This window comes from Lissotriton helveticus, chromosome 1_1, assembly GCF_964261635.1.
Source record: "Lissotriton helveticus chromosome 1_1, aLisHel1.1, whole genome shotgun sequence".
Classification (NCBI taxonomy): Eukaryota; Metazoa; Chordata; class Amphibia; order Caudata; family Salamandridae; genus Lissotriton; species Lissotriton helveticus.
In genome coordinates, this window is record NC_136057.1 from 413,807,302 (window position 1) to 413,833,809 (window position 26,508).

Here is a 26,508-nt window from a genome sequence, read left to right on the forward strand (position 1 = left end):
TGAAGAATTGGCTTGGTAGTTTGGTCTGCCCTGTTCCCATGATGCACTGGGCCAGGGACAGACTAATTTGCATATAGCCAGGTTCTGAGCTGGGATGGGGCAGTGAGCTAAATAACGGTGATGGATCAAGCCCTGATCTTTGGACTGGGTAAGAGTGGTCTGCTTAATTCAGACACTCTGTTCATCACCACCCCTTTTCTGAATCGTTTTTGGCCACTATAGGTGTGGCAGGGTATACTCAGACATGAGTCCCTTGCTCACTGCTCCATCAGGATTCAAGCAAGCCGGGCCGACGACGGCTGAAATGCCAGAAACCGGTCCCCGGAAGCTTGTCTCCTTTCTGGTGAAGAATTGGCTTGGTAGTTTGGTCTGCCCTGTTCCCATGATGCACTGGGCCAGGGAGAGACTAATTTGCATATAGCCAGGTTCTGAGCTGGGATGGGGCAGTGAGCTAAATAACGGTGATGGATCAAGCCCTGATCTTTGGACTGGGTAAGAGTGGTCTGCTTAATTCAGACACTCTGTTCATCACCACCCCCTTTTCTGAATCGTTTTTGGCCACTATAGGTGTGGCAGGGTATACTCAGACATGAGTCCCTTGCTCACTGCTCCATCAGGATTCAAGCAAGCCGGGCCGACGACGGCTGAAATGCCAGAAACCGGTCCCCGGAAGCTTGTCTCCTTTCTGGTGAAGAATTGGCTTGGTAGTTTGGTCTGCCCTGTTCCCATGATGCACTGGGCCAGGGACAGACTAATTTGCATATAGCCAGGTTCTGAGCTGGGATGGGGCAGTGAGCTAAATAACGGTGATGGATCAAGCCCTGATCTTTGGACTGGGTAAGAGTGGTCTGCTTAATTCAGACACTCTGTTCATCACCACCCCCTTTTCTGAATCGTTTTTGGCCACTATAGGTGTGGCAGGGTATACTCAGACATGAGTCCCTTGCTCACTGCTCCATCAGGATTCAAGCAAGCCGGGCCGACGACGGCTGAAATGCCAGAAACCGGTCCCCGGAAGCTTGTCTCCTTTCTGGTGAAGAATTGGCTTGGTAGTTTGGTCTGCCCTGTTCCCATGATGCACTGGGCCAGGGACAGACTAATTTGCATATAGCCAGGTTCTGAGCTGGGATGGGGCAGTGAGCTAAATAACGGTGATGGATCAAGCCCTGATCTTTGGACTGGGTAAGAGTGGTCTGCTTAATTCAGACACTCTGTTCATCACCACCCCCTTTTCTGAATCGTTTTTGGTCACTATAGGTGTGGCAGGGTATACTCAGACATGAGTCCCTTGCTCACTGCTCCATCAGGATTCAAGCAAGCCGGGCCGACGACGGCTGAAATGCCAGAAACCGGTCCCCGGAAGCTTGTCTCCTTTCTGGTGAAGAATTGGCTTGGTAGTTTGGTCTGCCCTGTTCCCATGATGCACTGGGCCAGGGACAGACTAATTTGCATATAGCCAGGTTCTGAGCTGGGATGGGGCAGTGAGCTAAATAACGGTGATGGATCAAGCCCTGATCTTTGGACTGGGTAAGAGTGGTCTGCTTAATTCAGACACTCTGTTCATCACCACCCCCCTTTCTGAATCGTTTTTGGCCACTATAGGTGTGGCAGGGTATACTCAGACATGAGTCCCTTGCTCACTGCTCCATCAGGATTCAAGCAAGCCGGGCCGACGACGGCTGAAATGCCAGAAACCGGTCCCCGGAAGCTTGTCTCCTTTCTGGTGAAGAATTGGCTTGGTAGTTTGGTCTGCCCTGTTCCCATGATGCACTGGGCCAGGGACAGACTAATTTGCATATAGCCAGGTTCTGAGCTGGGATGGGGCAGTGAGCTAAATAACGGTGATGGATCAAGCCCTGATCTTTGGACTGGGTAAGAGTGGTCTGCTTAATTCAGACACTCTGTTCATCACCACCCCTTTTCTGAATCGTTTTTGGCCACTATAGGTGTGGCAGGGTATACTCAGACATGAGTCCCTTGCTCACTGCTCCATCAGGATTCAAGCAAGCCGGGCCGACGACGGCTGAAATGCCAGAAACCGGTCCCCGGAAGCTTGTGTCCTTTCTGGTGAAGAATTGGCTTGGTAGTTTGGTCTGCCCTGTTCCCATGATGCACTGGGCCAGGGAGAGACTAATTTGCATATAGCCAGGTTCTGAGCTGGGATGGGGCAGTGAGCTAAATAACGGTGATGGATCAAGCCCTGATCTTTGGACTGGGTAAGAGTGGTCTGCTTAATTCAGACACTCTGTTCATCACCACCCCCTTTTCTGAATCGTTTTTGGCCACTATAGGTGTGGCAGGGTATACTCAGACATGAGTCCCTTGCTCACTGCTCCATCAGGATTCAAGCAAGCCGGGCCGACGACGGCTGAAATGCCAGAAACCGGTCCCCGGAAGCTTGTCTCCTTTCTGGTAAAGAATTGACTTGGTAGTTTGGTCTGCCCTGTTCCCATGATGCACTGGGCCAGGGACAGACTAATTTGCATATAGCCAGGTTCTGAGCTGGGATGGGGCAGTGAGCTAAATAACGGTGATGGATCAAGCCCTGATCTTTGGACTGGGTAAGAGTGGTCTGCTTAATTCAGACACTCTGTTCATCACCACCCCCTTTTCTGAATCGTTTTTGGCCACTATAGGTGTGGCAGGGTATACTCAGACATGAGTCCCTTGCTCACTGCTCCATCAGGATTCAAGCAAGCCGGGCCGACGACGGCTGAAATGCCAGAAACCGGTCCCCGGAAGCTTGTCTCCTTTCTGGTGAAGAATTGGCTTGGTAGTTTGGTCTGCCCTGTTCCCATGATGCACTGGGCCAGGGACAGACTAATTTGCATATAGCCAGGTTCTGAGCTGGGATGGGGCAGTGAGCTAAATAACGGTGATGGATCAAGCCCTGATCTTTGGACTGGGTAAGAGTGGTCTGCTTAATTCAGACACTCTGTTCATCACCACCCCCTTTTCTGAATCGTTTTTGGTCACTATAGGTGTGGCAGGGTATACTCAGACATGAGTCCCTTGCTCACTGCTCCATCAGGATTCAAGCAAGCCGGGCCGACGACGGCTGAAATGCCAGAAACCGGTCCCCGGAAGCTTGTCTCCTTTCTGGTGAAGAATTGGCTTGGTAGTTTGGTCTGCCCTGTTCCCATGATGCACTGGGCCAGGGACAGACTAATTTGCATATAGCCAGGTTCTGAGCTGGGATGGGGCAGTGAGCTAAATAACGGTGATGGATCAAGCCCTGATCTTTGGACTGGGTAAGAGTGGTCTGCTTAATTCAGACACTCTGTTCATCACCACCCCCCTTTCTGAATCGTTTTTGGCCACTATAGGTGTGGCAGGGTATACTCAGACATGAGTCCCTTGCTCACTGCTCCATCAGGATTCAAGCAAGCCGGGCCGACGACGGCTGAAATGCCAGAAACCGGTCCCCGGAAGCTTGTCTCCTTTCTGGTGAAGAATTGGCTTGGTAGTTTGGTCTGCCCTGTTCCCATGATGCACTGGGCCAGGGACAGACTAATTTGCATATAGCCAGGTTCTGAGCTGGGATGGGGCAGTGAGCTAAATAACGGTGATGGATCAAGCCCTCATCTTTGGACTGGGTAAGAGTGGTCTGCCTAATTCAGACACTCTGTTCATCACCACCCCCTTTTCTGAATCGTTTTTGGCCACTATAGGTGTGGCAGGGTATACTCAGACATGAGTCCCTTGCTCACTGCTCCATCAGGATTCAAGCAAGCCGGGCCGACGACGGCTGAAATGCCAGAAACCGGTCCCCGGAAGCTTGTCTCCTTTCTGGTGAAGAATTGGCTTGGTAGTTTGGTCTGCCCTGTTCCCATGATGCACTGGGCCAGGGACAGACTAATTTGCATATAGCCAGGTTCTGAGCTGGGATGGGGCAGTGAGCTAAATAACGGTGATGGATCAAGCCCTGATCTTTGGACTGGGTAAGAGTGGTCTGCTTAATTCAGACACTCTGTTCATCACCACCCCCTTTTCTGAATCGTTTTTGGCCACTATAGGTGTGGCAGGGTATACTCAGACATGAGTCCCTTGCTCACTGCTCCATCAGGATTCAAGCAAGCCGGGCCGACGACGGCTGAAATGTCAGAAACCGGTCCCCGGAAGCTTGTCTCCTTTCTGGTGAAGAATTGGCTTGGTAGTTTGGTCTGCCCTGTTCCCATGATGCACTGGGCCAGGGACAGATTAATTTGCATATAGCCAGGTTCTGAGCTGGGATGGGGCAGTGAGCTAAATAATGGTGATGGATCAAGCCCTGATCTTTGGACTGGGTAAGAGTGGTCTGCTTAATTCAGACACTCTGTTCATCACCACCCCCTTTCTGAATCGTTTTTGGCCACTATAGGTGTGGCAGGGTATACTCAGACATGAGTCCCTTGCTCACTGCTCCATCAGGATTCAAGCAAGCCGGGTTGACGACGGCTGAAATGCCAGAAACCGGTCCCCGGAAGCTTGTCTCCTTTCTGGTGAAGAATTGGCTTGGTAGTTTGGTCTGCCCTGTTCCCATGATGCACTGGGCCAGGGACAGACTAATTTGCATATAGCCAGGTTCTGAGCTGGGATGGGGCAGTGAGCTAAATAACGGTGATGGATCAAGCCCTGATCTTTGGACTGGGTAAGAGTGGTCTGCTTAATTCAGACACTCTGTTCATCACCACCCCCTTTTCTGAATCGTTTTTGGCCACTATAGGTGTGGCAGGGTATACTCAGACATGAGTCCCTTGCTCACTGCTCCATCAGGATTCAAGCAAGCCGGGCCGACGACGGCTGAAATGCCAGAAACCGGTCCCCGGAAGCTTGTCTCCTTTCTGGTGAAGAATTGGCTTGGTAGTTTGGTCTGCCCTGTTCCCATGATGCACTGGGCCAGGGACAGACTAATTTGCATATAGCCAGGTTCTGAGCTGGGATGGGGCAGTGAGCTAAATAACGGTGATGGATCAAGCCCTGATCTTTGGACTGGGTAAGAGTGGTCTGCTTAATTCAGACACTCTGTTCATCACCACCCCCTTTTCTGAATCGTTTTTGGCCACTATAGGTGTGGCAGGGTATACTCAGACATGAGTCCCTTGCTCACTGCTCCATCAGGATTCAAGCAAGCCGGGCCGACGACGGCTGAAATGCCAGAAACCGGTCCCCGGAAGCTTGTCTCCTTTCTGGTGAAGAATTGGCTTGGTAGTTTGGTCTGCCCTGTTCCCATGATGCACTGGGCCAGGGACAGACTAATTTGCATATAGCCAGGTTCTGAGCTGGGATGGGGCAGTGAGCTAAATAACGGTGATGGATCAGGCCCTGATCTTTGGACTGGGTAAGAGTGGTCTGCTTAATTCAGACACTCTGTTCATCACCACCCCCTTTTCTGAATCGTTTTTGGCCACTATAGGTGTGGCAGGGTATACTCAGACATGAGTCCCTTGCTCACTGCTCCATCAGGATTCAAGCAAGCCGGGCCGACGACGGCTGAAATGCCAGAAACCGGTCCCCGGAAGCTTGTCTCCTTTCTGGTGAAGAATTGGCTTGGTAGTTTGGTCTGCCCTGTTCCCATGATGCACTGGGCCAGGGACAGACTAATTTGCATATAGCCAGGTTCTGAGCTGGGATGGGGCAGTGAGCTAAATAACGGTGATGGATCAAGCCCTGATCTTTGGACTGGGTAAGAGTGGTCTGCTTAATTCAGACACTCTGTTCATCACCACCCCCTTTTCTGAATTATTAACATACCACATCGCAGTAGTTTTGACCGTCAGGACTTGAACCGACTGGCCGCAAAGGGAAGGGAGGAAGGCCTTGAGCGCCGAACGTATGGCCCACAATTCTACAAGGTTGGTGTGAAGCACCCTTTCCTCTGGAGACCAAAGACCCTTGATCTCCAGGTCCCCCAGATGAGCACCCCATCCTAGAGTGGAAGCTTCCATTATCACTGTGGCCACCCATGGAGGAAGATGGAAGTGCTATCCTTGAGACACATTGTCCTCCACGCACCACCAAGACAGATACGCTGCAGTGTCTCTGGAGATCTTGATCTACTCTCTGAGAGCCCCATTGTGTTGAAACCACTGCCTGCGGAGGCACCGCTGGAGTGCCCTCATATGCCAGCATGCATGGTTGACCAGCAGAATGCAGGAAGCAAACATACCGAGCAGGTGAAGGACCTTCAGGACTGGAACGACCGCTCCACTGTAGAATAAAGGGACAATTTCCTGAATGTCGAGAATCCTTTGTGGAGGTGAGAATGCTCGACACACAGTAGTGTCCAGTACCGCCCCTATTAACAGGTTGCGCTGAGAGGGCACCAGGAGAGATTTGGGCACGTTTATCGAGAAACCCAATTTTTACAACAGCTGGGTTGTCACCTGCAGATGATGAAGCACCTTCTCTGGCGACTCCGCCTTGAGCATCCAGCCCTCCAGATAGGGGAAAACTGGAATCCCCAATCTCCTGAGATGGGCCACCACCACTGCCATCACCTTGGTGAAGGCTCGAGGTGCAGTAGTAAGTCCAAAAGGGAGAACCGCAAACTGATAATGTTGCAACCCTACCGTAAAACGGAGATACTTCCTGTGCGACTTCAGGATTGGAATATGAAAATACGCATCCTGCAAGTCGATGGACACCATCCAGTCCTCCTGTTGCAGCGCTTGAAGAACCTGCGCAAGGGTGAGCATCTTGAACTTTTCCTGCTTTAGAAAAAGGTTCAAGATCGTGAGATCCAGGATTGGACGAAGCCTGCCAATCTTCTTGGGTATCAGGAAATACCGGGAGTAGCATCCCTGACCCCTTTCCCGCTCTGGAACCACCTCTATCTCACCTTTCTTTAACAATGTTAAGACTTCCTCCAGCAGGAGAAGAAGGTGGTCCTCCGAGCATGCTCCTTGGCAAGGAGGGTAATTTGGAGGGAATATCCCCGACAGGGAAGAGCATACTCATTTTCCACAAGATTTAGAACCCAAAGGTCCGTAGTGACTGATTCCCAATCTTGCAGAAAATGGGTAAGCCGACCCCCCACAGGACCCACATGATCCAGAATGGTGGATCTAGGGTTGCTTTGCTGTGGCAAGTGGGGGGTGAAGTAGAGGAGGAGGAGGGCTGATGATCTCGAGGACGTCCTCTGTTCTTGCCTTTATACGATTTATACAGAGTATTTTGCTGCGGCTGCTGAGTCTGCCTGTAGGTCCAAAAGAATGACTTTCCAAAACCTCTGTATCTTCTATAACTGGATCCTCCAGGCTGCACCTGCAGAACCAGAGACTTAGCAGTGGCTTTGCTGTCTTTGAACCTCTCTAAGGCCGCATCTGCTTTTTTAGCAAACAGCCCAGAACCATCAAAAGGGAGGTTAAGAGGAGTCGCCTGCACATCCGGAGAGAACTCCGATGACTTGAGCCAAGCACCTCTCCTAGTGGCAACCGAAGATCCCATAATCCTAGCAACAGAGTCCGCAGAGTCCCAGACCACTCTGTATAACCTGGCGTGCAGCTGCCTGAGTGTCCGCCAAGACTTTGTTAAAATTCTGTCTGTCTTCTTCAGACAATTTAGGAGCAAGCTGTTTTGCAGAGACCATGAGAGCATGCATATAAAGTCCCAAAAGACAGGTAGCATTTGTGGACTTCAAGGCCATACTTCCTGAAGTAAAAACCTTATTAGCCGATTGATCAAGCCTCTTAGAATCTCTGTCCCCAGGGACTTGAGGAAAAGCCCCAGATGATTTCTTAGAACAAGCAGCTTGAACCAACATGCTCTCAGGAGATGGATGAGATGTAAGGAAGTCCGGGTCTCCTGGAGCCGCCCTGTACCTCCTAGCGACAGATTTTTATACTGCTGGAGCTGGAAAGTGCTTACGCCAAACTTCCACAACTGGCTCAGTGATAGCATCATTAAAAGGCAATAATGGCTCTATCACAGTGTAGGGAGAATGTAGAACCTCAGTCAAAATATTAGACTTGAACTCAGCTGTTGGAAGCTGTGGATCTGAAAGCTCTGCCGCTTTTGTAATAACTGTGTGGTAAGGAGCGAAAATCTTAGAAGGAACATCTGAAGGAGGAGAAAGCTCCCACTCTGGGGACATATCTAGGCCACTTGCCTCCTTCAACCCCTCAAATAAGTATTCTGACTCCTCCAGCTTACCTTCCTCTGTTTCTTCCTCTGCCCGATAACGTTGCTCTTCCAAAACTCTCTGAGCCTCTCACTTCGACCTCATCCTCAGAACCAGCATTGGCGGTGCCAGACACGACTCTGACAGATCCGGAGCCGGAGTCGAACACGGATCCGGAGGCACAGCTTGAGTCGTGCGAGGTTGAGCTGACGGCGCCGGAGACGAAGGATACGGCGTCGATGTCCTCGGCGCCGGGAAATACCAGGACGGAGATGCTGGAAGAAGCGGCATAAAGGGAGCCTGAGCATAAGCCTGAGGAACTTCCAGGTTAAAGGCCATAGGACCCATGGGACCCAAAGGCGCTCCAGAGGGGTATTATAGCTCCAGCAAATACTCCTTACATTGCATTTAAGTAATGTGATGGATCTTGACCTGGGCCAGGGAAAGGTGGGTAAGACCCCGGTACAGACTCAGGCTGAGGCATTACTGGACTCGGGCCAACCAGTTCCGACAGTGGAGCCAAAGGAGTCGAAGGCTCATTGGGTACTGGAGCCTCTTCCACCGGAGCAGGAGACTGAGCCGGCGTCGGAGAGTGTGCCGTCGAAGCTTCAGGCGAAGCCGAACGAGCAGGAGTACCCTGATTCGACCCAGGAGGGGATGGAGAAACAAAGTTCTCACAATGTCAAGGAGCTGGCGAAGTTGACTTCGGAGCCGCGTCCTTGCCTGAACGGCGTCGAGAGCCGTGCCTTTTCTTCTTCTTGTGCTTCTTCGACTTCGAAGTATGTCCAGACGTTACTTCGATCTCGACCTGGACCTGGGCCTTGATCTTGATCTTCTTCGACCTCTCTTCTACTTTCTCATCTTCCCCATGAAGAGTTAAGCTTCTCTCTCTTTCAAGGCTTTAGGGTTCATCTTGCGACAACAAGAGCAACCCTCAACATCATGGCCCGATAACAGGCACCAGACAGTCCTCGTTGGGGTCCGTGATGGACATATGTCCCCCACATTCTCTATAGGGCTTGAAACCCGACTTCCTTGAAGACAACTCGAAAAAGGAAACTAGGTAAGCAAACCGAAACACAATGTAACAAGAACAACACACGGAGAAACCCAGAAAACCGTTAGCGTCAACGGCACAGAAAAAAGGGAACTGACGTCATCACGCCGACGAGGCTCTCTTATGGCTCCCAGAGACATCAGCGGAGCCGCGAGCGGAGCCATGCTATTGTGACGTCGTCCTCATCTGCGTGGAGAGCTATGAAAAATTTACGAATGCTGCTGCCGCAGGGGATGTTCACAAGGTGAGCAATCCACTGGCCGATGTATCCATCAGAAAGAATATTCAAAGGAACCCAGAGACCACTGCCACGTGGAGGAATCCCTGGACATGAGGCTACTTTGTATTTCCCCAAGATCCTCTTCTTCCACCTTGGCTGCCACTGATGGCCAACACCTTCCAATTCCTCCACTGAAGAACCATTCTGAACATTCTGGACTAGCGGCAAAGCGCACTAGGGAGAGTCAAGTGTTGTTATGATGAGCTATTAAAAGCCGCTTCCTGGTGTTGTGTGTATCTTGTTTGCACTTAGGCAGTGCTTATCAAACCCCATGTGAGACCTGAAGTGCTTAAGCGACAACCACATGTAGAGGTAGTAATTAATCATGTCTGGAGGTAAACTCGGATGGTTTATCTATTGAGAGCTGAAGTTGTGCCACATACTGCATGCACTCTTCAATCCTTACCTACCTTTTGTACCAAGCTTCAGCCTCTTTGTTCTCACCCAAGGAGCGGAACAGCCTGCCCAGGTTCACCATAGCCACGTGGTGGTTGGGCGTCAGGAGTATGGCCTTCTGGTAATGGGACATGGCCTTCTCGGGCGCGCCTGAAAAAAGAGAAAGGATTACTACTTGTGCAGTGGCCATTTCACCCAAAAAAACAAGCTCTCAGCGGACTTTTGCTGGCACATGCATTTGATGAACAGGCTGTTTATTTGAACTGCAGCCATGGGCAAATGTATCAAATCTTAAATGGAACCATAGGACATAGGGGGAACAGCCATGACACCGCGGGGATTACCCCGCACTGCCATTACAACGTGGGGTTTACAACAAAAGTCGTTACAACGACTTTCGCTGGATGGCGCTGTTGGATAGGGAATAGTTTCATTTTCTATCCAACACCTTCCCTACTGTCAACGTGGGCTGGAGTTGGAATAGAAAGTTAAACTATTCCACTATCCAGCGCCCTCCAGCGAAAGTCGTTGTAACGACTTTCGTTGTAATCCCCGCGTTGTAATGGCATGCGGGGTTAAAGCCCGCGTTGTAATGCCAAACAACCAGGACATAGTGATTAAACCTGTGAAACATATTATTTGCGCAGGTTTAGTCTTGGGTGATTTTTGGCATTTTGTATAAGTATTGTTACGCAAAGCAGCTGAAATTATGCCATTATGCAACATTTCATATCTGAGACTTCATTCCAGTAAAAACTCCTATGATGGGAGTACAAGAACCAGCAGTTTACCTCACATAAAATGTTGCTTTTTTTTAAAGGCAAGATACATCCTCACATAAAAAATATATTTGAGGACACACTCACCCTAAAACAATAGTGCATAAAGCGGAGGCCGACGTTCACCCAATATGACATTCTTACATCTCAGCGTTCTAAATAATGTAGTGCGAAGAGTGCACACATGAACTTAGAAACCTCGATTCCTTCAGACATCCAATTCAATATCCTCATAGTGTGAAGGAAGAAAGCAGAGGTAAGTGTATAATGATTTGTGACGTACAGCCGAGGCTAGCGACATTATTTTACAGAATTACAGAAAAAGAAATCCCATGGCAGGTCCGTCATAGACAGGTCAGATTAATAGTAGTTGTCAGGTGTGTACTGACCTGTTTCTGTACTAACAATTGTGTTTGTACACTAAGCACCTCAGTATAAGTACTCTAGCATTTGGGGTAGTAATACCACATGCAGTAAAAACCAATAGCACCCACTGCGGTGTTTATTGGGTGCCGTACAGGGCACAAGTCCTAAAAAAGAAGTGGGGGACTTACCTAATTAATCAGTATGCATGTGGCATCACGGCGCGTGACATCACGGCGTGTGACATCGGGGCGCGTGAGGCGTGTGACTTCGTAGGAAGTGGCATCACAAGAAGTGACATCAGATCTTAAGCCCTCACACATATGTTTAGCAGGTCTATAATGAGTACATTTGAGCACATTTCGTGTATACTTGCAAACCCTCCTGATTTAGGCAGAAGACTCACACTTTTGTAAGCTTCACATAACCCATTATTGCCATTTGCCAGCGTAAAGATTCCTCTACCCATAGTGCTTTAAAAGAAAAAATAGTGATATTTAAATAATTACAACGCCTCCTCACGGGTAGTAAGCGCTATTTATTTTGTGCAAATACTGGGAAAGATCAACATATCTGATGTTCTTACAGTGCATGCAAATCTACGAAACAGAGCCTGAACAAAGTGAAAAGCTGCCTCTTTTAAGTATGTGTGAAGTGCTAACAAGGTGTGAGCTTTTGTTTCCCCTCCACTGCATTTGCTTCTAGGTGTGAGGCTCCTGACTGCTGTCATCCAGGATACTCGAACAAAAGGAGGCCTGATGACCCCTTAGATTCGGCCTTTGTTATGGGCCCAGCAGGAGTCAGACATAAGAGAGCCCCGTCACGCCTGCACGTTGTTGTGGATGGAAAGCAGATAACGTGCAGGCGCTGCTGAAAGTGTCCTGGTGTTTGGAAATTACACGGGACGAATTCAGCATATATTTCAGTGGGGCCGAACTTCTTGGCAGGGTGGATGGCGTCCACCCTATGAAAAAAGTGGGTGGACGCCGTCCACCCACGTGTACCCCCGACGTGTGTCCTGGTGCAGTATTACCTCCCCAGTCTGAGGCCTGTACATACAAATGGTAATGAACACGGTAATACAGCATGCGTGCCCCTGTTTTGAGCTGCAAAACTCATGGCTGCAGTATATGCAGCAGGTCATAGACAATGAAATAGAACTAGAGACAATGTGAACTTAGACAAAAATATAGAATTGGTGGAAAGAAAACTTACTTCAGGTCAGGACGGGAAACGACCTTAACAAATCGGTCAAAACACCGCAATACATTTACATTGTTGCTTTTACAACTCAAGTCGTTACCACGACTTGCACTGGAGGGCGCTCCAGACTAAGGAATAGTGTGATTTACTATTCCAACACCTTCCCTACTGTACGTAGGCTAGAGTTGGAATAGTAAGTCATACTATTCCTAAGTCCAGAGCCCTACAGCGCAAGTCGTTGTAACGACATGCTTTATAAAAAAAACAATGTAATGTACCGTAATCTAAATGATCGTGTTGTAACATCATACATACGGTCAGGACATAGACACCATATTTATCTGGATTCTAAACCAAAGCACTGTCAACAAAGTTGTCCGGAGCCAAACCTCAAAGCCTCACCTAGAGAACAATGTTGCACACTGTCCTCTATTTTGCCTGTCCCATCTGGGCACCCCTGAAATATGCTTATTTGCTTCCTTTTACTTCTCCACGCTGCAACTGCCTTTCTGGCACTCATCCCTCCCCTCCCCCACTCTCACCCCTACCACACCCCACTACCGTACAACAATGTATACCAAGCGGGTCAAAGCTGGTGCTAACAATTTCAAAATTATTTACCAAACCAACTGTTCCAATGCCTCGGAAACAAAGTTCAAAAACAACCCCCTTGAAAAATGTCCTGATGCCCTTTTCATGGATCAGTACCACAACAGGCGGTACGGGAGGCTCAAAATGAATTCCCCCACAACATCTCATTTTGGATTCTAATCTTCCATAACTCACTTAAGGTGACATCCTCCTCCAGAATCCCACACAGCGGCAGCTGAATGCCTGCTTCAATGAATCAATCACTATCTCCTTATAGAACAACGGTAAGGTTATAATTCAAGCCCAAGATACCTGTCTCTCTCTATTTGACCCTCTATCTCAATCCCTGCTCACTGCCCCGACAATCCAACGCCTCCTGACTTGCCAACAGCCCTCATTCCACACTCCCCGTTCCCAATCTATCTGGGTACCACAAGGCCAATCCCCCCGGGAGGTACAGGATTTCCCTCTGGTCCACCAATTTTCCTTCTACCTCCCTAGTCTTCTCTCCTCCAATCAATCTTCACCCTCAACACTCCATCCAAGTCATTGGCCAGTAATCTTATTCCCCCTCACGCACCATCTTAGGAACCACCCCCTTAACCAGACCATACTACCACCCCCTTAACCTGACCATACTACCACCAATCAGATTACCCAGCTTACATATTACCCTCTACTCCATACGATCTTCTTCCATTTCCATCCTGCCTACCTTTCCCTGCCCCATCTCCTCTTATCCTGAGTCTATCCCATTCCTCGTAGACCACTTCCCCAACTTCCTTTTAGCACATCTACTCGACCAGACATTCCCCCATGCTAACCTCTAGCTCTCCCCTCTAATTGTCTCTAATCAAGAAGAACTATCCATATTCTCCATCTGGCCTCCTGGACAATCATTCACATCATCCACGTCCTGAGCCCCCACAAACTCATGCAACCAAGCTCATGTGTCACCACCTACTTCCCTCTCTTTACTTCCAACTACTCAGACATTTTGCCCCTCATCTTCTCCCATCTTATCCCTTCAGACCACATGCCTCCATCCCACAACAACTACTACCTATCCTCACCCACACCACTACACAATACATCTGTTTCTCTCAATGAATGCACAGAGAATGTAATTTAAACCACAGCAGCACCCACACTTATCTCCTTACCTTACCTCTCTGCCTTTCAAGAAGAACTCTCCTCAGAACCCGCCGCCCCTACCAAGCATCACAACATTCCCTGCATAGCACTGCACACCCTCGAAAACAAACCAGGTTACCTCAACTCTGTAATATCCCAGCTTGAAGTCAATATCTCCCACTTAAGCTCTAATATGTCCACTGTACTTGACTCCTTACTACCCTTGGCAGGAACAAAATACCCCAAACACCTAATCCCGAGGATCACTTTTCTTTCACACCCTTAAGGAGCCACGCACATTCTCTCCCAAACTGAAATTACTAATTTACTTGTTAGCTATAATACCTCTACCTCCCCTACCATCGCCTCTCCAGACAACACAAAACAATGTGCTATACTCATCATCTCTCTGATCCGAACCAAACGCCAGCCACTTACAACCCAGGCACTGTCCCATAGGAACATCATTCCTATCATCACCAAAAGCTCTGACACCCCCCACACCAAAACAGTCATCTCAGAGCTGCGTTGTATGCTACACAACAGCATATCTACAACAAAATATAAGCTTGAAATCTTAGATACCATCACTTACTAAAACCTTGACCTAGTGATTCTCACTTAACCCCTTCGATGCTGATGACGGAACGGTTCCGTCATGAGCGTCGGTTGAGCTGTGCTGATGACGGAACCGTTCCGTCATGACTCCGCCCGCGCAAGGCGGAGTCAGCATGGGCGGGGAATTCGCGCCACACGCATGCGGTTACACCTGGTTCAATGACACTTCTCACACCATATTCGATCTTCTGCTGCCCCCTAACTGTACAATTATACGGAATGATAGGCTACGTAGAGTAGGGGTGGCATCGTTGCCATCTCCAGAAACTCCCTTCAATGCAGGGAACTACCCAGTAGATCTTTCTCTACACTTGAATCCTTTACTCTAGAACTTCATGTGCAGCACCACTCCCTATTAGGATTAACACCATGTACACCCACCAGGTAACTACTCCACCTTTATTAAGGAACTCATTGACTTTGCAAGTGACCAATCTTCACCAAGCAATAAACTGATCTTTCTAGGAGACTTTAATATTCACTGGGGCACCTCAGAAGACCCGTCTGCCAACCAGCTTGCCACATTTCTCTCTGGAAATGATCTTTTACAATACAACTCTAAACCAACACACTCCAGGGGTTCGCGCTTGACCTTATAATTTCCAAAAATGACCTGCTCATAGTAGATGATCCTATACCAGTATACTGCTTGACCACCTCCTCATCACTTTCTCACTTCAACTTTCTCTTGTAGTAATCCTGGGCCAACCAAAAAGGACAATTACTTGGTTTTCCAACACAAAGAACACTGACCTCAACATTCTCAGCAACACTGCTAAGAAGGTACTACCAGACATCAGCACAAACTCTGACATCAATGACTAGACTAATCACTGTTTCACCAGTCTCTCTGCCTTGATAGGCAATGTAACAACTATAAAGCAAGAAGAGAAGGTCCACGCCATTTGTCCCATGGTTCAATAGGTCCCTCTATGATGAAAGGAAAGATCTAAGAACCCTGGAGAAGAAATGGAGACAGTCACCGTCGGTCAGTAATCTCTCACACCCCCGATACGCAAGATCGGGTTACCACTAACATATCATTAGCGAAAAATCCAATCACTTTAGAACCCTCCTCAACCCTCCCAAGAACAAGCCAAAGAAACTCTTTGGCCTAATCAAAACAACCAGTAATACGCTCTCATCTTCAAGCATCACATTTGATGACCCATCCAAGTAAGCAGAAGTTATACAATTCTTCAGTGCAAAATTGCTCCTTGACCATGATACACCTCCCACCCCACAGGACGTTTGCAAATCCAGAGGCTCCTGGCACAGTTTTGATGTCATCGCGGAGGATGCCCTCCTGAAGAACATCTTGAAAACCAAACCTATGAACCATTCTCTAGAACCTATCCCAAGCGACATTGCAATACACCTCTACACCCACATGCTCCTTACTTAACAAATCTGGTTACGATCTTTGTCAGCCAAGGAACCTTTCCTGATGCCCTCAGAACTAGTCAGGAAACTCCATTACTAAAGAAACCCTCCACTGATGTGAATGACCTTAACAATTTCCGCCCTATCACCAAATTCCCTTTCCTTGCCAAAATCACTGAAAGATGTGTAGCGGAGCAATCCATCTAACACATCAAGGACAACAATATTCTGGATGATTTTCAATCTAGCTTCAGTTGAGGCCGCAGCACCGAAACAGCACTGCTACAGGTTATCAATGATGCCCTTCGAGTCCTAGAATCGGGCAGCTGGTGCCTCCTGTTCCTTCTTGTCCTTTCTGCTGCCTTTGATACTGTAAACCATCTTAACACACTAAAACAAAGAATGGGAATTGAAGACATTGTACTTAAGTGGTTTGAATCATACCTCACAGGAAGATCTCAGATGATTAAAATTGAAAACTGTCTCTGATCTCCAAAGGCTGTGGGTCAAGGTGTCCCTCAAGACTCTATCCTTGCTCAGACCCTATTTAATCTTTAAATTTAACTACTAAGAGCCTTATTAAAAGAAGCAGGGATCCTTTATTACTTCTAATCTGACAACACCCAACTCGAGGTGTCCTCCAAACACAACATCTCACTTCTAGCCACCCCCCTCAACTCCATCCAAGAAAGGATGACGTCTCATCACCTAAAATTGAATCCTTCTAAAAACCAAATTTCTTCTTATCTCCACCTAAAACTCTCCACCTTCTGTTCAATCATAAATGGATAATCTGAACATTCTTAACAGTTAGTCTACTATTGTTGACAGTGTCAGGGTGTGAGTCCCGGACTTTGGCGCCTACATAGTGCTTTGAGACTACAAGTCCCAGGAGGCCAAGGATTAGAGGGGCAGAACCTACATATAGGTAATGAACCCGGAAGTCGGGTTGTACTTGATTTGTGTATTGTGTTTACGCTAGCGGTGCGGCTGCCCGCTAGTTGCTGAATCTCCGTGGTGCTTCGCTGTACGCGAAGACACGGCCCCAGGGTGTCCGACCCGGCTGGGTTGGGGAACTTTTGCTGCTTCAGAGGGGAAGCGCCGGAGACGCGGTCTCCTTGGTTCCAAGGTAGTGCTCCGTGGCCATTGACGTCGAAGACTCAGACTCCGGAGTTTTGACCCGGCGGGGTCGGGACCTGAGTGGTGGCAGAGAGGAAGCGTCGGCGACGTGGTCTCTTCAATTGGGTGGCAGTGGTGCTTCGCAGAATCTGCGCGAAGATACGGACCACCATTGATACTTGTGTCCACTATTTGGACTGGGTGTGTCAGCTGACACACTGGTAGCGCTGTGGTGCTTCTCTAGTTGAGAGCGAAGACACGGACGCTGGACCTTGTTATTTTTTTTTTTCCTTTTTGCTGAATCGGAGAGGGACATTTTGGTGAGCAGCGCTCCACGGAAGGAAGAATCGCCTACTGCAGTCGTCGTGGGAGCCCGGTGTTACTGTGGACTCCAGTGGAAAAGAGCAGTAGGATTTGTGGTCTCTGGCCCTTAGAACCTCCTTGTTTGATATTCGTTTCTTGACTTATAATTTACATTTCTTCTTTTGCTTTGGGCTCTGGTGCAACTGTGAATGACCCGCAAGTGTCTTCTGTGACGTAACAGAGGCATAAACTTGGTCAACCATCGGTATCTAAACTGTCAGTACCGGGGAAGGGCGGATCCCATAAGGCTCAGTAGGGTTATCGGGGTGCGAGACTCTGGTAGGTACTCTACAGGGAAGTAGAAGGGTAACATCGTTGGTCAGAGAGTAGGAAGGTTTTAACCTGTGCTTGTATTCTTGTAGGTATACTCAGAGCGTTACCCCCCACCCCCCCCGAGAAGAGCGTCAGGCGACCGCGTTGATTAATCCTCACCGGTACTTAGATCCAAGGTACGCTTATGGTTTCATTGAGTCATCTTCTGTAGTGAGGAGGCAGAGAGTGGTGATAACCGTTATTCCTTTGTTTTCCAGGTTGACCCCGGTCGGGTGGCACCATCCTGGCCTTATACATTTTTCCCTCGCCATACCACCTCTAAGCTTTGGGTTCCGTTTAGCACCAAGCTTGGGAAGGTGTGGAGGTGGACCCCTTTGTGCATCATCCGGATCCCGAAGAGCGGGGCGCAGTCTGACAGACAGAGCCAACTCCCCAGGTGTCATCCTGAACAAAATATTTAACCTCCAATCCCAAATCAAAACCATGGCCATGAAAGCAAGCGTCCAGCTATGTCTTCTCTGGCGGATCTGACGTTACAATCCTGAGCAAGACCCGAAAACTCTTGTCCACTCTTTGGCACTTTCCAGGACTACTGTAATTCTCTCCTTGCAGGCCTCCCCAAGACCCACTTATCTCTTTTAAAATTCATCCTCCACTCGGCTGCGCCTTTCATCTACAGGGCCAAAAGAAATAGCGCTATTATAACTATGCTGATAACTTTCTGGTGGCTTCATATTGAAGCAAGGACCATTTAAAACACTGCTTGTATCACCCATAAATGCTTCTTATTTTTCACTTACTTCGTAATATTTTCAGGTCTATTTTCAATCCCAAGCTTTACTCTGCAGCACCAGTCAGCATCCCTTATTGTTTCATGCACCTTGTTTTATTGTGCAACAGACTCAGTGTACTACATCATTGTATAGTGAACAAAAGAGATTCCTTTCTGTGTTTCTCAATTCAAGCTATGCTATATTCACGACCTTCTCAGACAGCTTCAGTAAAAAACTACACATATAATTCCAACAGCATCACATAAAAAATCATGTTACCTTATTTTATTTTCTTAAAAACAGGTTCATTGCCTAAATTCTATACAAAATACATAAAATGCATTGATTCTTCATAGTGCTTTCATTACAAAAGATCATTATATCTTCCTATTCCAATTGATACGTGTACCATACAGTGCCTACTCTTGTATATAGCACAAAAACAATATTTACACAAAATTTCTTTACAAATTTTAAAACACCAATAAAAAGAAGTCCTTATGTCGACGCGTTTCTGTGTCTTGTTTTGATTGTATCAACACCTTCTTCAGGACAGAACAATATAAAACAACATATCTTCCATCTGGAAATAAATACATACAATTAATACCTCATAGTTTTTATGTGTTATCTCAACCTAATTTGAATATATGTGAGTCTGCTGTCAAGGTCATTATAAATCTTACATTCAGTGTTTTTCTTTCCACTGTTCTTATGGTTGACCAATGATTGACTTATGGTCCTTCTTTCAGGAGTTCAGAGAGACGTCCTCCTGTTGTTCTAAAATGTAATATAAGGTAGGGATTTACAGTTACTGTGTTGGTCAACTCTATCACAACCCACTTTCCATTTATTAATACAATTAATAACGCACTTACTTCGTGCAGACCGATGTTATCTCGTCCCATTTATTTCATTCAACATGTAGAACATCTATTTTCCTATTCCTGTTAGAGACTGTTGCACGGTTCGGTGTTCTTTTCAATTCACCTACATCCGTGCTGTGCCACCTCTTTATGCGGGTCAAACAGTATTTCTAGGCACCTATTGTAATAAGATAATCTTATTATGAGCACGTTTAATCTAGTGACTATCTTTCTTGATTGGGACACATTTAAAACAAAAAATTGTCCTATTCTTGCAAAACATCCTAGCCTGGATTGCTATGTCCCCATTATTGACTCACTTAGTTTTCAGGCAGTGATAATTAACTACTGTTAATAGTATGCTCTATGCCCACAAGTCCCAACTAATGGACTCGCTTCACCTTAGTTAATTATGCTCTACCTAATATCGCTGCAGGACTCTATCGTTAGAATTTCAGCCATTAGCGTGAGAGCCAATCCTCTCATCTATCTACGCTGATTCGTCAGGCACCGGTCTTCAAATACCCGCATCCTTTAGGATTGTCATACGTGGCTAATGGTGATACTAGAGGGTGCACTAATATAGAGGTACTAGATTATTCCACATTTCAAATGTTTAAAAATGTAATAATCCCTCCGTTTTCCAAACGACATTATGTCTAATTTAAGCCCTTAACTGTTAGCCACCTTCCCCCACGGCCGGCCTTCGATAAACGCATTCGTTCGGCATATTCCCTTACCTCGAGGTTGCGACGAGCGCCTACTTCCTCCATCTCCTGGGTTTCCTATGGTATGGGTGCAACGGTTTAACCGAACCACTATATATAAACAGAGGCTCGCCTCTTAATTACATAATTGTATACATGTATCTCGAGACTTGTCTAAGGAGAATAAGTCTCGTGATGCGGAACTACCCAAATAACTACAAATTTGGAACTACAAATATGGCGGGGCAATAGCTAATCATCCTATCAAAAAAGGTTAAGAGACGCCAATTATGTAATTAAGAGGCGAGCCTCTGTGTATATATTGTATTATTAAATGGAAAGTGGGTTGTGATAGAGTTGACCAACACAGTAACTGTAAATCCCTACCTTGTATTACATTTTAGAACAACAGGAGGACGTCTCTCTGAATTTTATCCCATATAATAAGTAGACCTGCACCGGCACCCTTCCATTTGAGTTACGCATACGTGTTGGCCTATTGTAGCTACTTCGCCAAGGGTTGGAGGGCAGGTGCCCTGCTGTGCCGGGCAGTGTTGCTGCTTACCTACTTCCACTGGTCTGTTTGTTGCTTTTCCTGTAACTGAGCAAGGCTGTGGCCTAGAGGTGGACTGGGCAGGTGCCAGAGCGTTAGGATGGCTCCCTTTGCTGAAAGAGGTAGCAGGAGTTGGGCTGTGCAGGCGCCGGTGCTACGATGAAGACAAGATTGTCCACCTTCTCTGGGAGGGGCTTTGGCAACGGACTGTGCAGGTCCCAGCATGTGTGACCATGTCCTAACTCTGAGGAGGGCTGCGGTAGCTCAGCTCTGACGTACACAACTGCCTCCCAGCATTGGAAGGGGCAGCAGAGGGCACGCAGTGCAGTTCTGCTGCGCTCATCATAAGTGGCAAGCCTGTGCCCCAGAAATACAAGAATGTACAGGGTCTCCTCCTCCCTCAAGTAAATATGAGGGTGTGGGGGGAGGGGGCAAGGGTGGGGGTGTGATGCCACAACAGAAGTTCAGCTGCATGCCCCATGAAATGAGTATTCGCCTATAATTAGAACAATTGAGTGGTAGTGTAATTTGTTTTTATTACAGTGTGCTATAACATTAGAACGTGCTTGTAATCAGACAATTATTGAGAGCTACTAATATGCATCTACCTTTGTTGGAAAGGTAAGTATCATGTTGTGATGGGGGCACTAAGACCTTTCAGCACAGAGTCCTCCTGGGTTTACAGCTCAACCATTACACACAAGTGGTGTATCATGTCATATATTGCTTAGCCTTATATAATCCATATCATCTTGTTTGTTTACTTATTTGGACAGTGCAGTTTCTGCGCTTACTTTTCTTTCCATAGATAAGTTGATATATGGTCACGAAATGGCGGAATTATTTAAATGCTGTACAGTGTATCTTACCATAATGATAAATTACATAGTTCTATTATTTAACTATTTTTGTAGCGTCATCCCAATGAAATGTTGATAAAAAAAATCGAATCATCACAGATGAGATGTGGAAAATGTTTATTTAACCATACTTAGCATGTTCAAGGGCAGGAGACCTTCATAAAACGAACAGAAAGATTCTGTCTGCATCGGGAAATTATTTGTTCTCAAAAAACATTTGACACCATTTCAGTTTGAAAAGATGTAGTGGGCAGCAATAAGGTTGATGCATAGACATTACTCACCATGAGATCGCAAATGAGGTTTGTTAAACGAATCATACACCCGAGTGCAAAGATACTTATCTTCTAACACTTTAAACATTCGAAAGTGTGTAAATCATGCTCATTCAGTGACTACAGCCAGAAATGTTTTTCCCTCTGAGCCCAAGACTATGGGTATAAATGGAGGCTATAAGTAAATATAAATATACATTTAGCCACCGGGTGGCGCTCCGCACCTATTCTATAGACACCAATCCATCACTGCAGCCACAGTGCGCCGAGGTAATAACCAATATTTATCATCCGACAGATTCTTCCTTTCGACCTCGAGCAATGCAATAAGGCTGGAGTCAGAGCATCATTAAATGAAGCACAGACGAATGCAAGGATATTGCAGGGTTCCTCTCATCGCTGTCCTCAAACGACCCTATGTAAGTCTCCAGAAAACAGTTTAGAACCCGCTTCAACCTGGATCTGTTCTCTAAAGGATTTTGAGGCCAACCACAGGGAGGAAGAAATGAAAAGCCCCGTATAGACTGCACCGATGGGTACAATACACAAGCACTTCCGTGGTATCTCGGAGGTGCGCATGCGTATGTTTGGATTCTTAAGGTGTTCTGTCACCCTGAGGTCTGTTTGCAATGACTTGAAGCGTGAGAACAGACGGTTTATGTTTTTCATAAGCTAGTAAAATTATCATGGATCTTAAGTCGGCTGAAAAACTGCTGCACAGCTCTGGGGCACCTAGCAATCCTAATTCAAGAACAGGAACAGAGTGCATGTACTGCAATATTGAGGGGGGGGGGGTCTGGCCTAAGGTGTGGTGCTGAGCAGGCGTGTAACCATCATTAGTTCAGTGGTGAGGAGGAGCGTGATGAATAAATAAGAAAAATAAAATGATAGTAACTCGCTATTGTCATTTTATTTTTCCCTGCTGCTGCAGCTTTGCGGGGCAGGGCGGGGCTGCTCTGCTCACAGATCGGGAAGGAGTGGTGGGCACTCTGTATGTTCACATGAATGTTTGGCCAGCGGTCTTGGGCCAGCCAAACAGTCATGCGCACTTTGAATGTTCTGCATTGCAGCCTGCATGGAGAACATGTCCAGCCGCCCAGTCCCCATCTGAGCGCCGAACCATGAAGCTCAGACAAATCACAATGCTGCACTACAGTGTTGTGATTGGCTTAGAGGAGACGCTGCACTACAGTGTTGTGATTGGCTTAGGGGAGCCTGGGTGCTTCCTGTTCCGGCAGAGCGGAGGGACAACGGAGGAGAGACGCGGCGAGGAGGTAAGTTTAATTTTCTTTTTCTTAACCCCCTCTCCCCCCAACACCCCCCGATCTGTGCCAGCCGCCACAGTATCAGTGCAGTGGCACTGAGGTCATGGCATCTGATTAGCCGCTGTACCCAATTTAAGGCTGTCTTTCACTACCCATGAAGGAATAGGCGGTACCATTTTATGAGTTGTTGCAGCCTGTTCTCGCTACAGAAAGCTTCAGCTATCTGTTGCACATAATACTACATAGAGTGCTCTTTTTGAGGCGGCCCCTGTGCTCGTGATTAGATGGCATTCTTGTCTATCTCACTACATTGGTCTTGACAGAATGGCTTTCATCTAGAGGTAGGGGAGCCAGCAAATCAACAGGTGGAGCCCAGCCTGAGCCGAGCCAAGAGCCCCTGAATGAGCCGAGCCCTGACATTGCATTACTGAATATCTACACTTACGTTCCTGTTGATATTTTGTTTAATATTTTATCCTCGATATTCTGTCCTACTGATGAAGTGGGTTCAGTTTGCAAGGGGCATATCGAGCCCCAAAAATATTTGCATGTAAAATATGCTACACACCTCATATTAGAATATAACAAGGTGTCTTCAAAATTCAAAAAAGCATATCCCTTTAGCATGCAGAAGCGTTTTATCTTAATACAACTGATTGTACCTATGCATCGAGAAATACTTTTTAAAAGTGATAGTTTCTTGAGCTGTTTCTTGGTGACGCTGGTGTAGAGTACATTGTCAAGTCTGCTGGTGATGAATGCGTGGGTGACTATCTTTCTGGATTCTGTGAGGATCCATCTGAATGTCTTTCGGAGTAGGTGGAGCGTGTGGAAGCAAGCCGAGGAAACTGCATTGATTTGGTGGTCATTGTCAGCGAAGAGTCCAGTGTGATGCCACGGTTGAGTGGGTGGTCCATCGGGGTGGAAGGGATCCCAGAGGACTGGCCACCCGGAGTCATCCCAGGCTACAGGGTGGGTCCCAGGATGAGTACTTTGGTCTTGTCCGAGTTGAGCTTGAGGCAGCTGTCTTTCATCCAGGTGGCAACAGCCTTTCACAGGATGGAAAACAGGATGGGACCGAATAAAATTGAAGTGAATGGTAAGAACCAAAGCTCAAGTTTAAAGAGTGCATATGCATATTTGATGAGAAATATAAGATGGTCTACTTGGAAAAGCATAAATACACAGAGAAGTCAGTTTGAGAAGCAAAAGCCTGATAAAGAACAACAGAGGGTCAAATAAGAAGACAATGGTAGACAGAAAGTTTAAGGGTAGGCCTGCAATATTGAGACCCACTATAGGTGTGTTTACACAGTAACGTATCTAAGTATAGAGAGAAAGAGCATATAGGTACGTTCATTTACAAATTAAAACATAGCCTGTTTTTAGAAAAATACAAAGATAGGTGAACCTTATAATATTGGATATGGTTGGATGGATGATACGGGAGAGTATGTAGTTTGCCTTCCGTATCCTCGTGTCCCTGTACCCTTTGAAACTATATTCTAATAGAGAGAACAGTTTCTTAAACTTGGTCCTTTCTGTTTAAGATAACCCTCGGCGTGAAGAAATAGCCCAGGAAGTGTAACATTTTCACTCTCCCAGTAAGTTCTTTGTTCTCACTGTTTTTAGATTCAAATGGATCCTCAATTTAGATGCCAAAGTCAAAGTCTTTCATGTTGTTTACGGGGCCGTGTTACTCGCTTCACGGGAGTGCCGGCCAATTTTGTTTACCGATTTTGCAATAATTATTCCCCGGTGTTTTTTGTTGCTATTTTACCCAGTCAGTCCAAATTAAAAGTATTTTAGGTGTGATTTAAGGCAACATTCAAATAAGTACATTAGACGTGATGATGTTTTGGTGTAACTTGACATCAGAGGCAATGAGCCGTGTGATAATGGGTTTGTTTGTGATTCTAGACAGCCCTCTGTCACATCTAGATGTATAAAGCAATCATTGATGGGTATGTCCTACTGCAAATGTCTGTGTGGACTTTTTAGACACTTTAATAACAGTTGTCTCTTTTGTCGTTTGAAAGGGCAGATAAGATGTTTGTTTGCATGACTTAATGACATTCTTTCTTTCAGAGCAGGGGTCCTTGGAAATCCCAGGAGTTCTCAGCAGGGTATGTCAATGTCAAGGATACGGGGATATGTTATGTTGGGCCATTATGGGTGCGGTTATAAGCATTGCATAATCTAGGTGTAAGTTATGCTAGCATGGTGGGGAGCCCCTCCACAATACAATTCTCATGACTTCAAAGATGATGCCACAGACCCCATCTCAAATGAGATCACATATCACCATTCACATCATTGATGGATACACAGTTGCTTGTTTGATTGCATACGTGTTGTTATTTAGTGATGCTGTGTAATGTGTTTTTTATTATGAAAGATAACCTCACAGTTGGCAAAGCACGTGGCCCACCACACACAAGCACATACTAGACTGCACGTGGCGTTTCACTGTGTGCAGCAGGAACAGGCCCTGCAACGAGTCTTCTTTTAGAATTAACTCACTGTGCAGTCCTTTCAGTTATGCACAGTGGGGGTTGACTGTGCGGATTAGCATTTAGCTTGGTCGTGCACTGAACCCCCATATGTGTAAGCCATGGCGTTTGCGTTGCGCACAGGTCGTTGATCACCGGGTCTTGCCCTTGACCAGGTGCTGCACTCATGCTCAGTACAGACACGACCATGCATACACAACTTTGGATGAGTATGGCACTTCTGGTCTGGCCCTGTAACGAGCTCCATGTGAACCCAGGCCCCATCCCCGGTGACATAAGTGTGCTGTTCTGCATTTACTTTTTCCCTAGTCCAGCACCAGACGGAAAGGAAGACCTAGAATTACTAGTCAATTTAATACAGCATTATCTTTTCTGATTTCAGAATCATGTCATTTTCAATGTTGTTACTGGCAGTGATTAATTTGTAAAAAAAAAAAAAAAGTGCTGGGGCTCTCTTCAGGACACAGCTTGCACCAGCCCATTTCTCCAGTTAGCACGGCCTAAAACAGAACCAACTACTAACCTTTAAAGTGGGGGGAAGATGTGGCACAATGGCCAGAGCTGCTTACTTCAGAGCTGGGGAACCAGGTTCAAGTCTTGGCATCAGTTCAATATCCTGTGATTCTGGGCAAATCACTTAATCTCCCCATAATTAAATGTGTCCTTAGTTGGTTTTCGTGAAAAGCTCCAGTGTTGATGATTAAGTGCCAGTGCTGAGCATCAGCAACCACCGTCTCAAGCTACTAGCATGTAGTATATTTCCATGCTTATAGGTGCTGTATTTGTATCAATATTGTATTTTATTAGTGTGGCGCTACACTGCCTGGGTTGACCACAGTGATGACATTGATGATATGAATTTTGTGGTGAAACGTCATGTCTCTAGTGGTGTCAACAATTATGTATTTTTGTGACTTCATGAATGAGGTGGTAGCGGTGTGGTGAAGTCAAGTTGTGGTTAACCAGGACTGGTGAAGTTCAGTGCTTTTAGAAATAAAAGTGTTCAGCAACATTAACGGAAACTAACTTTTGTCAA

General features: G+C 46.8%; 1 protein-coding gene across 1 annotated transcript in view; it reads right to left on the reverse strand.

The window, feature by feature from the left end:
- The window catches only part of TMTC1 (transmembrane O-mannosyltransferase targeting cadherins 1), a 1,403,473-nt gene that overhangs the window by 127,831 nt on the left and 1,249,134 nt on the right, over positions 1–26,508 (reverse strand). Inside the window, exon 15 of the mRNA XM_078673764.1 lies at positions 9,849–9,984. Within this exon, the coding sequence (XP_078529890.1) occupies positions 9,849–9,984 (136 nt within the window). The remainder of the gene's footprint in view (positions 1–9,848; positions 9,985–26,508) is intronic.